This window comes from Saimiri boliviensis, chromosome 1 (genome assembly GCF_048565385.1).
Source record: "Saimiri boliviensis isolate mSaiBol1 chromosome 1, mSaiBol1.pri, whole genome shotgun sequence".
NCBI classification, from domain to species: Eukaryota; Metazoa; Chordata; class Mammalia; order Primates; family Cebidae; genus Saimiri; species Saimiri boliviensis.
In genome coordinates this window covers 3291152-3309213 of record NC_133449.1, presented here as the reverse complement: position 1 = coordinate 3309213, position 18062 = coordinate 3291152, and the positions used below count along the sequence as shown (strand labels likewise).

At 47.5% G+C, this 18062-nt stretch overlaps 1 protein-coding gene across 1 annotated transcript in view; it reads left to right on the top strand.

Annotated features, from left to right (window-relative positions):
* The first annotated feature begins 9591 nt into the window (after positions 1-9591).
* The window catches only part of ADI1 (acireductone dioxygenase 1), a 31741-nt gene continuing 23270 nt past the window's right edge, over positions 9592-18062 (top strand). The window contains exons 1-2 of the mRNA XM_003939427.4: positions 9592-9763; positions 13898-14017. Of these exons, the coding sequence (XP_003939476.1) occupies positions 9644-9763; positions 13898-14017 (240 nt within the window). The 5' untranslated portion in view covers positions 9592-9643. The remainder of the gene's footprint in view (positions 9764-13897; positions 14018-18062) is intronic.

Genomic DNA, 18062 nt, shown 5'->3' with positions numbered 1-18062 from the left:
ACCTCTCTGTGCACTGGTCCTCCAAACCTACCTGAATTGCTGCGGGAGGAAGGCCTGCCGTGCTCTCTTCTTCGGGCAGGAGTGAGAAAACATGTCTGCGAAGAGATGGTGAAAGAGGACTGGTTGTCACGGAATCTGCCCTAAGCTTTGACCAAGACAGAGGGAAGGACACCCTACTTAGATGTCCTTGAGCCCACAGGAGAGGGGGAGGGAGGAAATGCTGGGTCATGGATACCCACACCACACACAATGCACCACACACCACACCACACAACACAGCGCACCACATAGCACACCACAACACACACCACACACCACATGCAATGCACCACACAACATATACAATGTACCACACAACACAACACGCACCACATACAATGCAACACACACAGCACACATCACACATCATATACAATGCACCACACAACACACAACACACACCACATACAATGCACCACACACAACACACCACACCACACACACACACACCACACCACACACACCACACCACACACACACCACACCACATACACACCACACGCCACACATACAGCACACCATAGCATAAACATGCCACACAACATACCATACATACACTATACACAATATCACACACCATATCACACACCCCACACACCACACACCACACTATATACATACAACACACCACACACCACACCATACACACCACACACACATCACACACACCCACCTTACCACACACCATACACACAACACACTATACACACACCACAGACCACACACAACACACCACACACACCATCACATGGTTAGACACAGTACACCACACCCACATCACATACACCATACACACCATACACCACACATACCACACAACACATACAATACACCATACCATACACACCCCACCATACACACACCACATGCATTCGACACACATCATACTATACACTTACCACACACACCAGGCATTGCATGCACCGCACACACACCACAACATACACACACACCACATACCACACCACAGACACACATCACACACCACACCACATACACACACCACTCCCCTCACACACCACACACACACCACACCACACACATCACACACCACACCACATACACACACCACTCCCTTCACATACCATGCATACACCACACCATACACACACACACCACACAACATATACCACACCACATACACACACCACTCCCCTCACACAGCACACATACACACCATACACACACACACACACCACACACCAACTTCCGCACACACAGCACTGTGCTCCCCACCATGTCCCATGCTCTCTCCCTGTGTGTGATTTTTCTCTTTTGCGGGGTGTTGGGGGACACTGCAGACTGGGGGAGAGGTGCAGGCTGGGTGGGCGGGGTGCCTCTGAGCCCTGCGCTCTCCCTGTGTGTCAGGACCCACTCTGCTGGGTCAGGGTGTGTGGAGCCCACACTGCCAGCCCGCCCAGGAGGACTAAGCCATGGGTGTGGAGCCTCCTCCCGGATTCCTAAACCGACTCAGTTGTTCGGCCTTCTTGGGTTTCTGCTTCCCTGCCTGGGCCTCCCCAGCTCCCAACATTCACCAAAGAATGTTCTGTGGGACATTTTCGGAGTCAGTAGATGCCTCTCCCAAAAGAGCCAACAGTTGTGTTATCTGAAACAGTGTCTTCATCACAAGCCTTCCCGCTGTCCAGGACGGAGCTAGTAGGCGTGGAGTTTGCTCACATTTTTTTAAACCTCAAAACCCTTTTTGCTAATCATCTCACAACTTAAGTGAAGCAAGACACATTTTCGGAGACATCTTACTGGAGTGTTTTGGGGACAGTGTGACCTTGAAGATGATGACAAGTGCAGAATGAGATACCCCAGGGGGGGACATGTGTTTAGACTCCATCCTGGGGCACAGGGGTCTGGCGTCATTCACTGAAATGCTATCAATCAGCCTGCATTTTCTCCCAGGAAAAAACCTCCATCTTTACTTCAGAGCTGTATGAAGAGCAAGAGAAATGTTTCCCTTTTAATTAGTTTCAACAAAATTTTGCTGACTGTGGCCTCCAGGCAGCTGTTTCTGACTGCCGCTTCTTTGTGAAGAAATCCATGCCCACACTCCCTTTCTTCAATTAAGAAAATTTACATGCACAGATGGGTTGCTTCTTCATTTATGAGTAACATAACTTTTTAATTTATTTTATTATTATTTTTTGAGACAGAGTCTTGCTCTGTCACCCAGGCTGGAGTACAATGACACGATCTTGGCTCACTGCAACCTCTGCCTCCCAGGTTCAAGCGATCCTCCTGCCTCAGCCTCCCGAGTAGCTGGGGTTACAGGCACCCACCACCATGCTCAGCTCATGTTTGTATTTCTAGTAGAGACGGGGTTTCACCATGTTGGCCAGGCTGTTCTCGAACTCCTGACGTCAGGTGATCCACCCACCTCAGCCTCCCAAAGTGCTGGGATTACAGGCTTGACTCACAGCACCCGGCCTATAGATTATATAACTTTTTTAAAAATTGGAAATTTTCAAAAAATTTGAAATACACAAGAGAATGGTTTGATGACTGCACAAACACCTCTGTCACCTACCTTCAATAACAGTCAAGATTTGCTAACTGAATTTGGAAGGATATTCTTTAAGTGTTTTTTTTTTTTTTTTTTTTTTTTTTTTCAGGTGCAGTATGAGGCTTGACTCTGATACAGGAATCTGTTACAGTCTCCTGTCACTCAAGGTGTCCTCTGTGGTCCTGCCAGCCTTCCTTGACTTGTAGGGTCTGGGACAGTCTCACTGGCTGTCATTTCAGGTCTTATTGTTGACCCCAGGCTTATTTACAGAGGGACCCTTGCTTTCACTGCAGACAGACTACATGGCAGCTGTTAGCTGTCAAATGCTCCGGAAACAACCTCTTGACCCAGGTGCTCCTCAGCAGCTTCCAGCCATCACCCCTCTTCCATTATTGATTATGCCCCCGCTCCCTCACCATTTCCTCTATTTCCCAGCAAGCCCTCCAGGCTGCTCCATTTAGAAGATATTAGTCAGTTGGGCTCCTCCACCGGATCGAGCTGGCCCTGGCGGCACTCAGGCTGGGTTCAGCAGGGAACAGCCGGGAGCCTGTGAGACCTGAAGGCATTGAGAGCAGCTCACCTCTTTCATTTGCAAGCTGTTAGAAACACTCATCAGCTGGACACCTTGGCAGCTTAGTATTTGCCATGGACATCTGGCCTGTTGGGCTGCCCTTCTACAACCCGTCTTCCTAACTGCTCTCAGGGCTGAGAGGCTGCCAGGCAGAGCACCTCCCAGGCTGGGCACCTGGCCAGGCCCAGGGTAGGGGAGCCTGCACCTCGGGCTCCCACAGAGATCTAAGAGGCTGGGCAGTCTGGAATCTCCCACGAGACCGGCTAGCCAGTCGTTACATAAGAGAGCTCTTTTTCCTTGACTTACAAGCAAGTGCAGTCTTAGAGCTACTGGCGGCTGTTTCCCGACCTCTGCAGAGAGCTCCTTTTAGTAGCTGGGTATTCAGCCAATGCACAGAGGAAAGACGGTAGAGATATGGAGGAGAGAGAGAAAGAGAGAAGGAGAGACAGAGGGAGGAAGAGAGAGAGACAGCAGGAGGGAGCAAAGGGGGAGAGAGGGAGAGAAGAGAAGAAAAGCTAAGCAAAGAGAGAGAGACACATACAGAGAAGACAGAGACAAAGAGGCAGGGACAGAACTGTCGGAGCACTGTTCCCCTCTAACCTTTCTCGGTTTTGTGAGCCAGCATATCTTTGTTCGGTTTGTTTGCATAGGTAACTTGTTGGATTTCTGTCACCTGCAACCTAAAGTACCCTGAACGAGAAAGATGAGAGCTGTGGTTCTTACAGTATAGGGACATCTCAAGTCAAAACTACTTTTCTGACAATGCCAGGGTGGCGCGTGCCCTCTTCTCTGTGTGGAGCACGCACTCGTGCTGTAGAGTCAGTGCCGGGCTTGGCTGTGCGTGCCCAGGAGAGCCGCGCCGTGGGACACACGGTGCCAGCGGTCACTGTGTTTTTCACACACCTGCACTCAAATGACAAAAACAAAAAAATAAAATAAGCTTCTCTTAAGAATGTCTTTAATGAAGCCGTAAAAATGACTGGTTTTATTAAATTTCGACCTTTGAGTAGACATCTTTTTAACAGTCTCTGACAAATTGGGAGGTACACAGGAAGCATTTCTGCCAAATAGCTGAGTATGACCAGTTATCTGGTGGGAAATATTTTGGTTCTCCCAAGAAAGTTCCTCCCCTATAATGCCACCCGCAGAGAATGCAGGTACCATCCCTCTTCAAGTCCTCTGCCGGGGACTGGGGTTCTTGAGCCTGTGCAGAAATGCGGACCCTGTGGCCCCAGCTACCACTGTTGAGCCGAGTGACTGGTCGTGCTTTGTCCCTGAGCCAGGAATCTCACATCTTCTGTTAACACCCACGAATCTGGGACAGGCTAACTTCTTAGCTTGCAAGGAGGGTAAACATCCCAGACTCCTGGCAGTTCTCTCCACTGGCCGGAGGTAAAGTAGACTTGATCATCAGATAAAAATTAACGCTTATTAATACGATTATTAATTATTGCAGGCACGGGCAAACTCCAGGCTGTGAGCCAGATTCAGTCTGCTGCCCATTTGTATGCTCCATGAACTAAGAATGGATTTTACACTTTCGTGTGGTTGTTGTGTAAGGACCTACATACCGTCCTCAGTTTTGACTGCTGCCTCACAAAACCTAAACTGTTTGCTCTCTGACCTTTTTCAGAGAAAACCTGCCGTACCTGTCTACAGTTCCTTCTCTGCGTTCCACATTCCAGCAGCTTGGATTTGCCTGGTCTTCCGTGGCTCTGCTGTATCCCTATGTGGGTTGTTATATGTGGGTTGTTAATGCGCCCCTGGGCTGAGAGCACGTCACAAAACCCAGATGGTAACAGTCTGCTCAGGTCTGAGGTGACGGCGACCATCTGCCTTCCAAAACATCTCAACAGATTCTTCCCAAGCTTCTTACACTGGGGTGATAAATTCTGGTCATAAAACATATTTTTGGGCTGCTGCTGCTGGCTATTCTTCTGGAAGAGACAGTTCAAGTTCCAAAGATTCTCCTTCAAAGGAGTAACTCCCTGGGCTGGCAATGTCTGTGTGAAATATCGAGCGCTGTTCTCATCCGATTCTGCCGCTTGAACTGCTGCCAGGAGCAAGTGCTGGGCTGCCTCGGCAGTTCTTCAGGGCCTCTCGATCACCTTGCTCTTCTAAAGCATGCTTGTTTTTTATGGCATAAAACTGTTTCCCCCATACCTAACGGGAAAAAAGGCCATCTACCGAAGACAGAGGCTGACAGGTGGTAGATGACCACTGTGTGTGCTGCTACGGCCTGGGGTGGCGGGGAACTGGAAGTGGCCTTCCAATTTCAAGATGAAGTTCATTCTATGACGGGATGAAACTGTATCATCACTGCTTGTACTAGATTGTAGCAGGTATGTGTATAGACTATTGCACTAGGCTCCCTGAGCGCAGTACCAGCTTTGTCGTTTCTGGCTGTGTGACCACAGTTTCCTAAGCGTTCTGTGTCCTAGTTGTCTCATTTGTTTTTAAATGACATGACGTCCTGCTATGTTGCCCAGACTGGTCTCAAACGTCTGGGCTGAAACTTCTGCCTCAGCCTCCCATGTCTCATCTTTAAAATGTGAATAATAAATCATACCACCTTCATAGCATAATCACGAGAAGCAAACAGAATAATATGCATCAAATCTTTAAAATATTACCCAGCATACCTTGCTATTATTATTGTTAGAACTACTGTTTTCTTTTTGTTTTAATATAATTTTTTTTGTAGAGAGGGGGGTCTTGCTGTGTTGCCCAGACATGTCTGGAACTCCTGGTCTCAAGTGATCCTCCCACTTTGGCTTCCCAAAGTGCTGGGATTACAGGTATGAGCCACTGCACCGAGGCTACTGTTACTATTTTTTTTTTTTTTTTTGAGATGGAGTTTCGCTCTCGTTACCCAGGCTGGAGTGCAATGGCATGATCCTGGCTCACTGCAACCTCTGCCTCCTGGGTTCAAGCAATTCTCCTGCCTCAGCCTCCTGAATAGCTGGGATTACAGGCACGCGCCACCATGCCCAGCTAATTTTTGTATTTTTAGTAGAGACGGGGTTTCAACCATGTTGACCAGGATGGTCTCGATCTCTTGACCTCGTGATCCACCCGCCTCGGCCTCCCAAAGTGCTGGGATTATAGGTGTCAGCCACCGCACCCGGCCTACTGTTATTATTTTCTAGGGAATGAGCAGCATTAGATGTGAGATGGCGGTGCAATTACGGTAGCTAGTCAAGACTATTTGGAGTGTTCCTCATCCTATCTCTTCATTTTCATTCAACAAACTTAAAAAAAAAAATTGTCTACTATGTACCAAGCACTGAAGGGACTAATAAGACACTTTCTCTGACCTCAAGGTATAGGCAGCACTCAGCAATACAGACAAATTCATTTACTGAGCAAGCACCAAACAACACATGGGGTTGGCAGTCCTACGGTGAAAAGACAAGTCAGTATGTCCTTACAGACTCTAACTAGCAACGTGAGAGTGTTTAATGGGGAGGGCTCACCTGGTTGTCTCGGGAGTGGTCAGAGAGGCCTCTCTGAGACAGGAATAATTAAGCTGAAATTAGAATTTTGTCCAGGAAAAAAGTACTCGGAGGAAGGGCATTTTAGGTGGAAAAACTGCATGGTCGAAGGGTCCAAAGGAAAGCGGAACTTACGACTCAAAGACACCGGAAGGCCGAAGTGTCCGGAGGGCAGAGAACAAGATGGAAGGGCGACGGGCTGGGAGGTGGTCAGGCAGCTACAGAAGGGACGGCTGAAGCACAGAAGGGGCTTGACTGGGTTCCTTTTTTTTTTTTTTTTTTTTTTTTCTGAGACTGAGTCTTGCTCTGTCACCTATGCTAGAGTGCAGTAGTACAATCTTGACTCACTACAACTTCAGAATCCAGGCTCAAGCGACCCTCCTGTCTCAGCCTGCAGAGTAGCTGGGAGTAGAGGTCCACACCACCACGGCCCCTTGTATTTTTAGTAGAGACAGGGTTTCACCACGTTGCCTTGGCTGGTCTTAAACTCCTGGCTCAAGCAATCTGCCCTCTTTAGGCTCCCAAAGTGCTGGAATTACAGGCATGAGCCACTGTGCCTGGCATCTGGGTCCTATTTTTAAAAGGTCACTCTGGGTGCTCTGTATCAAATAGATTGCACTGGGGCAAAAATGGAAGTGGTGGGGGGCAATTTCAGTAGTCAATTCCATTAGGCAAGAAAAGATGGCAGAAAGAGTGGGGATGGAGAGAAGTGAATGGGTTTGCGGCGTGTTTTGAAGTTCAAAGTGACATGACTTGCTCACAGATTGGACTGGATGTTTAGGGTGAGGGCAAGAGAAACTGAGAGTACACCTAGATTATTTTATGTGGTCATTGGGCAGTCAGTGCTGCTGCTGTTGGAGATAGGAAAGGCTAGGGAGAAGCACGTTTGCGTGTGTGGGGGGAATCAGTTGTTTTGGCCATGTTACTGAAGCCTGAGGTTCTGGAACGAGGTCCAGGTTAGAGATGTGGCTGTAGGAGTAAGCGACATCACCGAAGGTTGCCTGGAGCGCGTGGACAGGAACATCACGAGGAGAGTCTGAGAAGCAGCAGCTAGGAGGGGCCTGGGAGGAAGCAGCCAGGATGCCCTCATGAACGAAACTAGAAAATTTTTCTTTTTCTTTACTTTTTTTCTTTTTGAGACGGACTCTCACTCTGTTGCCCAGGCTGAAGTGCAGTGGTGCTATCTTGGCTCGCTGCAACCTCTGCCTCCCGGGTTCAAATGATTCCCCTGTCTCCGCCTTTCGAGTAGCTGGGATTAGAGGTGTGCGCCACCACGCCTGGCTAATTTTTGTATTTTTAGGAGAGACAGGGTTTCACCATGTTGGTCAGGCTGGTCTTGAACTCCTGACCTCGTGATCTGCCCGCCTTGGCCTCCCAAAATGCTGGGATTACAGGAGTGAGCCACCACACCCAGCTGAGAAAATGTTTCAAGAAGGGCATGGGCAACTGTCATGAATGCTGCTGGTAAGAACAGAAGTGCCATAATTGGATCTGGCAGTTCTCCACTGGTGAGAAGCACAGCCTCATTGCAGTGGGTTAAGGAGAGAATGCAAGGTGCGAGATTGCCATTAGACTTGCACGGATCTTTGTCATGAGTGCAGCAGAAAAATGGGCCGACCTCTAAGGTGCGGTCTTGAAGGATGAGTAGAAACGGGTCAAGTGAAGAGGTGGAGGGGTCAGCTCTCTAACGAGGATGCATTTGCAAAGTCACTAGAGCAAGGGAACGGAAATGAAATAAGTGTTGTATTTTCCGAGCAGTATTTCTGGAAGTTCAAGAGTCAATTGCATGCTTTGGGGTTGTGCTCTTCCAGCCGTCTTGTTTAAATCCTGTCTGCGTTATTATGTATTAAAGAGACTGAGGGCATGGCTGAGATGGTCTGATCCTTTAGCTGGCTGGTTTGAAAAAACATCTAGGATGGCAAGTGACTGGATTTGATTAGCTACATTCAAAAATTCAGAATGGGGAAGGCGAAGCTTGTTTTTATTCTGGGACCAGCATATTACAGTGTATGGGGAAGAGAGAAACAATGAAAAAAGGAAAAAGAGGGGCGTTTAAAAAATTAACTGACACAAGAGCAGAAAAACAAAAATCAACACCGCATGTTCCCACGCACAGGCGGGTGCTGAACAATGAGAACACATGGACACAGAGAGGGGAGCATCACACACTGGGGTCCGTCGAGGGTCGGATAGGGGAGGGACAGCGTGGGGTGGGGAGTTGGGGAGAGATAGCATGGGCAGAAATGATAGATGCAGGTGATGGGGAGGAAGGCAGCAAACCACACTGCCATGTGTGTACCTATGCAACAATCTTGCACGTTCTTCACATGTACCCCCAAACCTAAAATGCAATAAAAAAAGAAAAAAAATTCCTCCTGCCCACAAATCCCCATCTCAGAATGTTTCCCAGGGAACCTGACCTACACTTTGTACTAAACAAAGCAAAATAAAATAAAACCAAAAAATTCCAAAAAAAAAAAAAAAAAATTACAGGAGAGCATTACAGACTGCGACACTGCGAAAGTCTGGAGAGTGGGGAGGTGGGGGACCAGGTCCAATACTGCCTGGGGTCCTGGCTGTGAACTCTCACCTGTGCCCCACATGGGCTGCCTGCGCTTAACACAATCCTTACTCTTTCCCCTTCTTTTTTTTTTCCTTTTTGCATTTGCCTTCCTTGCTGAAAACACATTTAACCTCGTTAGCCTCAGGAGATTGCTCTGAGGGTGGCAGGAGACCGCAGCCCCCCACACAAGGCACGTGCGAGGCCTGCAGTGAGCGTCACCGCGCGCGGCGCGTCTGGCAAACCGCTGGCTCCGGCCCGCGGGCCTCAGGCAGGACCCCGGGCGCCCAGGACAGGGCCGGGGCTGGAATGCCTGTGCCTCGGAAGGAAGAGCGGACCCATCGGGCCTGCCCCGCGCCGGCCCTGCCTCCGCCCGGCTGCCCAATCCTGGCTCCGCGGCGCGTCACGCCTCCCTATAAACGAAGGCTCGGCCCCCGGGTTCGAACGCAACCCCCGCTCTGCGCGCCATGGTGCAGGCCTGGTACATGGACGACGGCCCGGGCGACCCGCGGCAACCCCACCGCCCGGATCCCGACCGCCCGGTGGGCCTGGAGCAGCTGCGGCGGCTCGGGGTGCTCTACTGGAAGGTACGCGGGCCCAGGGCTCGCACAGCGTGCAGGCGACGCCGACCCCCGAGCGCCCCACGGAGCTCAGCCCCCTCGGGGTGCGGGGTAGGCGCCCCGTGCCGGCTACGCTGCGCATGCTCAGCAGTGGGGATGGGGGTCGGTGCCTGGCCCCGGTGCCTGGGGTGGGATGCGCATGCTCAGCATTGGGGCGCCTTGGGCGTGCTGCGCATGCTCAGCAGCGGCGTTGAGGGGTCCGCGGTCAGCTCCCAGCGCCTGGTGTGTGCTGCGCATGCTCAGCAGCGGGGTCTAAGGCGTGGGCTCCCGGGGCCCGAGGTGTGCTGCGCATGCTCAGCAGCGGGGCTGGTGGGCGTTAGCGACGCTTTTCAGTTCTGTCGGGGGTGTCTGGGGCTTCGCGCCGGGTGGGGTGGGGACGGTTCCCGAGGTTGGTGGAGCTGGCTGGCATCCCGGCCGGCGCCGGTGTCGGCCCTGGCTCTGTGGCTCTACCTTTGCAAGGCATGGCTGGGCTTTGCACTGGTGCCCCATTGCTTGCACCCCACTGGCCCTGATCGGTTCACCTTGTTTAATTGCAAATGGCTTTGCGGTGCAAAGGTTTACTGCAGAGGAGAGGGCCGGGGAGCCTCAGGGATAGGCTGAGGGTGACTGGATCTAATCTGCATCTTGTGATTTCAATGAAATACACAGGCTTACCCTGGCACCACACTTTTTCCCTGGATAAAGGATTATAGAATATTCCAGCATAATATATTTGGAGATCATCTTGTTCCATCCTACGTAACAGAAGAGGGAAGTGACAACTGGCATAGCAATGCCAAGCAGGGCGAGCATGTTAATGTTTACATAGTATTTGCTTTTTCCCAGGATAAGATTTAACACCTACCTTGCTGGAGGGTACTATGTTCAAAGGAATCAAGTGGTTTATAGTTTTCCATTAATAAGAGGAAAATAAGTTTTGGCTTATAATGTCTAATTTATCCACAATCCAAACAACCAGAGGGTTCAGATTAATACGCTTGGGGAGTTTCATTGTGCATTTGACGGTTTTAAGAACAAGAACGCAATTACAGGTCAACTTCTGAATGTATTCAAAGAATAAAACAAGATTTATTTAAATAGGCATCTTTTAGATTATTACTTGGGCTCAAACATAGTTTTTCCTTCTCTCTCTCTCTCTCTCTCTCTCTCTATCTCTCGTTCGTTCAGACGGAGTTTTGCTCTTGAGGCCCAGGCTGGAATGCAATGACACAATCTCAGCTCATGGCAACCTCTGCCTCCTGAGTTCAAGCAATTCTCCTGCCTCAGCCTCCTGAGTAGCTGGAATTACATGGTTGTGCCACCACGCCTGGCTAATTTTGTATTTTTAGTAGAAACCGGGTTTCTCCATGTTGGTCAGGCGGGTCTTAAACTCCCTATCTCAGGCGATCCTTCCTCCTTGGACTCTGAAAGTGCTGAGATTACAGGCATGAGCCACTGCTCCCGGCCTATATGCTTTCTTAATATTCATTCTGCATCAGTGATGTTAAAGGACAAAATTGCAACAAATTTAGTCAGAGACCTAATTGGCTTTTATTCTTGATTTGTGAATAGGGCAGCTCGATTCTACAAAATAGAGTGAGCGTTCCAATGGGTCTTGCACGGTGACAATAAAGAAACAGAACAAAATGGAGAAAAGCTGATGATTAACATAAAGTCACTTCTTTTCTAAGGATTAAAGCCCAATCGACTTCCTTATTTTTTTTTTTTTTTTTTGAGACGGAGTTTCGCTCTTGTTACCCAGGCTGGAGTGCAATGGCGCGATCTCGGCTCACCGCAACCTCCGCCTCCTGGGCTCAGGCAATTCTCCTGTCTCGGCCTCCTAAGTAGCTGGGATTACAGGCACGCGCCACCATGCCCAGCTAGTTTTTTGTATTTTTAGTAGAGACGGGGTTTCACCATGTTGACCAGGATGGTCTCGATCTCTCGACCTCGTGATCCACCCGCCTCGGCCTACCAAAGTGCTGGGATTACAGGCTTGAGCCACCACGCCTGGCCTCCTTATTTTTTAATTTTTTTTTTAGATGGGCGTCTCGCTCTGTTGCCCAGGCCGGAGTGCAGTGGCGTGATCTCAGTGCACCGCAACCTCCGCCTCCCAGGTTCAAGCAATTCTCCTGGCTCAGCCTCCCGAGTAGCTGGGACTACAGGCACCTGCCACTATGCCAGGCTAATTTTTGTATTTTTAGTAGAGATGAAGTTTCACCATATTGGCCATGCTGGTCTCGAACTCCTGACCTTGTGATCCGTTGGCCTCAGTCTTCCAAAGTGCTGGGATTACAGGCGTGAGTACTGTGCCCGGCTGCAAATTCCTTATTTATGCTGACTCAGGAAGACTGGAATCTTCTGATGTCAGGAACAGCTGATCTGTTTGAGATCTGCCTTCTTTAAAGTTTTAGTTTGATCATGTGGCATATGGCATGAGTGGCTCTATTTTGGTTTAGTGTCATCTTGGAGGCTAGTACAGGGGCTCAATCCAAAACAATGACCTCTACTAGGCCAGGCACAGTGGCTTCTGTCGTTCTAGCACTTTGGTGGGCCAAGGTGGGCAAATTGCCTGAAGCCAGAAGTTTGAGACTAGACTGGGCAACATAGTGACATAGTGAGACCTCATTACATACACACACACACACACACACACACACACACGTAATGTACGTATGTAATGTATATATACATAATGTATATATAATGTGGGCCAGCCACTGTACCCAGCTCCATCTCTCTTATAAGGCCCCAATCCTATAAATGAGGGCTTGTGTCTGGGTGTGGTAGCTCACACCTGTAATCCTAGCACTTTGGGAGGCCAAGATGGGTGGATCATAAGGTCAGGGGTTTGAGACCAGCCTGACCAACATGGTAAAACCCATCCCTACTAAACATACAAAAATTAGCTGGGCATGGTGGCACACGCCTGTAATCCCAGCTACTCAGGAGGCTGAGGCAAGAGAATTGCTTGAACCCAAGAGGCAGAAGTTGCAGTGAGCTGAGATCACACCACTGCACTCCAGCCTGGGTGACAAAGGAGACTCATCTCAAAAGAAAAAAATGAAGGCTAGCCGTCATGACTTAATCACATCCTAAAGGTCCCACCCCTTAATACTATCACATTGGGATTAGGTTTCAACATAAAAATTTGGGGGACATGGTCAGACTATAGCAAATAGTACTAAGCATATCATGCAGTGAATATGCTAATTTTTTAGAGTTATCATTGTAGCAAATCACGTATCAGTGACTAGCACTTTGAGATATTCTGGAGTTTGTTGTTCAGTAAGTAGTGATGATATAATGTGCAGTTAATTGCAAAACATAAAGTATGCTAAATTCTAAATTCACTGCCAGTAGTTTTAAGTAAGAGTTCAGACTAATTCTGTCAGGGGCTTCATCAGGAAAATGCTTCATGGGAAGGAACAGTAAAAATTAAACCTTAAAAAATAGAGAAAGGATTGTGATAAATGAAAATGAAAATGTTGATTGGGAATTTTAGGCATAGAAAGCTGCCATGAGCAAGGGTGTGGGATGTGAAATATCAAATATTTTTAAGATAGCCAATCCTCCTCTTTGGTTTAGAATGTAGACTTCTTTAAAACGTAGGGGACAAAGACCAGATAGAAAAGTCAGCTGGGGCCAGATGATGAAGGTGTCTCATTCCAGCGCAATTCACTTGAGTTTCACTTGCAGGCTGGGAGGACATGCAGTGTTTTGGCTCATGGAAACAAACCCACCAAAGAGATGCCATCGAGGGCCAGTGAAATGAGTGAGATGGTGGCAGAGAAACGGCACAGTGAGGGACCTGTGGATAGGTCAGACAGGCTGGAGGTGGCGAGACTGTCATCTCAAAAATGGGAAAAAGAATCGCCTGGGATGGACTGTTGCAGAGAAGGGAGGCAGAAAGCAAACAGAATTCTGTTATGTAGAGCTGGCGTTTTGGAGAATGGAAAATCCATTAAATAGAGAGAAGAGGTGAGGAGAGTTGGTTTAGGGTTGAAAAAATAACAAATGATAAATTTGAAGTATAAAATCACGTTGGAGATCCAGAAAGAGAACGTTTCTACATCTCCTTATTATTCTGAGCTCTTGTTTGTGGTGGCTTAACTCTTTTAGCTGGATGCTGACAAATATGAGAATGATCCAGAATTAGAAAAGATCCGAAGAGAGAGGAACTACTCCTGGATGGACATCATAACCATATGCAAAGATACACTACCTAATTATGAAGAAAAGGTAAGGGAGCCCTGTATTAATTGGAAAGGGGGAATCATGATATTCACTACTAATAAACACAGTATTTTCTTTTAGTGTCTATATGAGACCATTCTTGCATTGCTATAAAGAAATACCTGAAACTGTGTAATTTATAAGAGGTTTAATTCGCTCATGGTTCTGCAGGATTTATAGGAAGCATCTGCTTCCTGGCACCACCATCTACTTCTGGGAAGGCTTCAGGAAACTTACAGTCATGGCAGAAGGCAAAGTGGGAGCAGGCATTTTACATAACAGGTGTGGAAACAAGAGAGAGAGAGAGCAAGGTGCCATAATGTTTTAAACAGCCGATCTCACAAGAAGTTACTCACTGTAGTGAGGATAGCACCAAGAAGATAGTGTAAGCCATTCATGAGAAATCCACCCTCACAATCCAGTCACCTCCTACCAGGTCCCACCTGCAGTACTGGGGATTACATTTCAATATGAAATTGGGTGGAGACACAAATCTAAACTGTATTATTCTGCCCCTGGCCCCTCCCAAATCCCATGCCCTTCTTGCGTTTCAAAATACAATAATCTCTTCCCAATAGTCCCCCAAAGTCTTAACTTGTTCTAGGATTAACTCAAAAGTCCAAAGAGTTCAAAGTCCAAAGTCTCATCTGATACTCATCTCCTTTTACCTATGAGCCTGTAAAATCAAAACAACTTAGTTACTCCCAAGATACAAAGCGGGTAAAGGCACTAGGTAAACATTCTTTTTCCAAAAGGGAGAAATTGGCCAAAAGAGAGGAGCTACAGGACTCATGAAAGTTTACAACTCAGCAGGGCAGCCACTAAATCTTAAAGCTACAAAATAATCTCCTTTGACTCCATGTCTCACATCTAAGGCACATTGGTGCAAGGAGTGGGCTCCCAAGGCCTTATGCAGCTCTGCCCCTGTGGCGTTGCAGGGCTCCTGAGGGTGCTCTCGTGGGCTGGCTTTTAGTGCCTACAGCTTTTGCAGGTGCAGAGTGCAAGCTGCCGTTGGATCTGCCATTCTTGGGTCTGGAGGATGGTGGCTGTCTTCCCACAGCTCCTAGGCAGTGTCCCAGTGAGGACTTTGTGTGGGGGCTTCAACCCCACGTTTTCCCTCTGCATTGTCCTAGGAGAGCTTCTCCATGAGGGCTTCTACCTTGCAGCAGACTTTTGCCTAGACCCCCAGGTTTTTCCAGACATCCTTTGAAATCGAGGTGGATGACAGGGTCACTACCTGTGGGGGTCTGTCCTGCAGACTTTGACCCAACATCAGATGAATAAAGCACACTGACACACAGATATTAGGCTTTGCCAGTCTGACCAAGTATCTGGGCCACTTACAGACTCCATGGAGAGTGCTGTAAACAGTTGCGACTGCTGGCCCTGACACGCTGGCCTCACTGGCCTTTATTTAGCACACATTTAATGACAAAAGCTCTGAGTCAACACCACTAGAGGTTAAAGATTAAAAGACAGGTTCCAAGGCGAGGCCTAAAACAGGCACTATGAGGGGATAATCTCCCTGGCCGACCTCCCCCTGAGAGGGCCATCAGGCTCAAAAATGAGTTTTAAGACTACAGGAATAAACAGGTTATTCAGATAAACTCCCGTACATACTCTAGCTATTTGCTATTGTTATTAACAAAATGTAAGGTGGATTTAGGCTGCCTTCAGCTGAAACTTCTGCTGAAAAGATGCAACTTCTTGGCCTTCCAAGGAGGTTTGTGATTATTCCTTAAAGCTATCTCCAATACTTTTCCTTTAATATTTTTGCCACCGTCTTGAGTGAATCCCCACAGGTGGAGAATCCCAAGTCTCAACCCTTGCACTCTGTGCATTCACAGGTTTAATAACACATGGATGCCACCAGGGTTCATGGCTTGTGCCCTCTGGAGCCGTGGCCCAAGCTGTACCTGGCCCCTTAGATCCGAGGCTAGAATTCTAGCAGAACTCAGCAGCTGCGATGCAGGGAGTAGTATCCTGAGGCTGTGCAGGGCAGAGGGGCTCTGGGCCTTGCCCATGAAACCATTCTCTCCTTTCAGGCCACTGGCCCTGTGATGAGAGGGGCTGTTGGAAGGTCTCTGAAAACATCAAGGTCTCCTTGATGTTTTTTTCCTCATTATCTTGGCTGTCAGCCCTTGGCTTCTTTGTAGTTATGCAAATTTATCTAGCAAGGGGTTGCTCTACAAGCCTGCTTGAAATTGTTTCTCAAAAAAATATTTTCTTTCTTTGCCATGTGGCCAAGTTGCAAATTTTCCAAACTTTTATGCTGTTTCCCTTTTAAATATAAGTTCCAACTTCAGGTCATTCCTTTGCTCTTGCATCTGAGCATAGGCTGTTAGAAGCAGCCAGGAAACATTTTGAACAATTTGGTGCTTAGACATTTCTTCTACCAGGAGGGAGGATGTGGACAGAAAAAGAAAAAAAGAAATTTCTTCTACCGCATATCCCAGGTCATCACTCTCAAGTTCAAACTTCCACAGGTTCCTAGGCTGTGAACAGAATGCAGCCAAGCTCTTTGCTAAGGCAAACACATGTGATGTTTGCTCCAGTCCCCAATAAATTCCTCATTTCCATCTGAGACCTCACTAGCTTGCACTGCATTGTCTGTATGACTATCAGCATTTTGGTCACAACCAATTAACCAGTCTGTAAAAAGTTCCAGACTTTCCTTCATCTTTCTCTCTCCTTCTGAGCCTTCTCCATACTTCTAATCTCTGCCTGTTACTCAATTCCAAAGCTGCTTCCATGTTTTCAGGTATCTATAGCAATGCCCCACTCCTTGGTACCATTTTTTCTGTATTAGGTTGTTCTTGCATTGCTATAAAGAAATACCTGAGACTCTGTAATTTATAAGACAAGAGATTTAATTGGCTCACAGTTCTTCAGGCTGTGTAGGAAGCATCTCCTCCCTGGCAACACCATCTGCTTCTAGCCTCAGGAAACTTACAGTCATGGCAGAAGGCAAAATGGAAGCAGGCATCTCACATAATAGGAGTGGGAACAAGAGAGAGAATGAGGTGCCACCCAGTTTTAAATAGCTAGATCTTGCAGGAAGTCACTCACTGTGGTGAAGACAGCACCAAGTGGGTGATGCTAAGCCATTCATGAGAAATCTATTCCTGTGATCCAGTCATCTTCAACCAGACCCCACCTCCAACACTGAGGATTGCAGTTTAACATGGGATTTGGGTGGGGACACATTGCCAAACTCTATCAATGTCTTATTTTGCATTTTGTGTGAGAGTAATGCTGATCCCATAAAATGAGTTGGGAAGTAGTCCCTCCTGTTCAGTTTTTTGGAAGAGTATGTGTAGATAGTATTATTCTTTCCTTATGTTTGGAGATTCACCAGTGAAGCCATCTGGGCTTGTAGTTTTCTTTGTGGGAAGGTTTTGAAATGCGAGTTCAATTTCTTTGCTAGATGTAGGGCTATTCAGGTGATCCCTTTCTTCTTGAATGAGCATTAGTTGTTTGTTTCTCTCAAGGCATTTGTCCATTTCATCTCAGTTGTTAAAACTTGTTGCCATAAAATTATCTGGAATATTTTTTATTATCCTTTTAATATCTGTAGAGAATGGAGTGCTGGCTTCTCTCATTCCTGATACTGATAATTCGCGTCTTCTCTCTCTTTCCTGAGTCTGGGTAGAGGCTTATCAGTTATATTGATCCCCTCAAAGGACTTTAGGCTTCATTGATTTTTCTCTTTTTCTATTTTTTATTTCATTGGTTTCTGCTCTGACCTTTATAATTTGCTTTCTTTTGCATGTTTTGTGTTTAATTTGCTCTTTTTTCTATGTTCTCTAGGTGGATGCTGAAATCACTGATTTGAGTTTTTTCTTCATAATAATAATTATTATTTTAGAAACAAACATTAGTATTATTATTATTGTTGTGCCACCAGGCTAAAGTGTAGTGGTGCAATCATAGCTCACTGCAGTCTTGAAGGCTTGGGCTCAAGAACTCCTTCCACTTCAGCCTCCTGAGTAGCTAGGACTACAGGTGTGTGCCATCATGCTGGCAATTTTTTTTGTTTTTGTAAAGATAG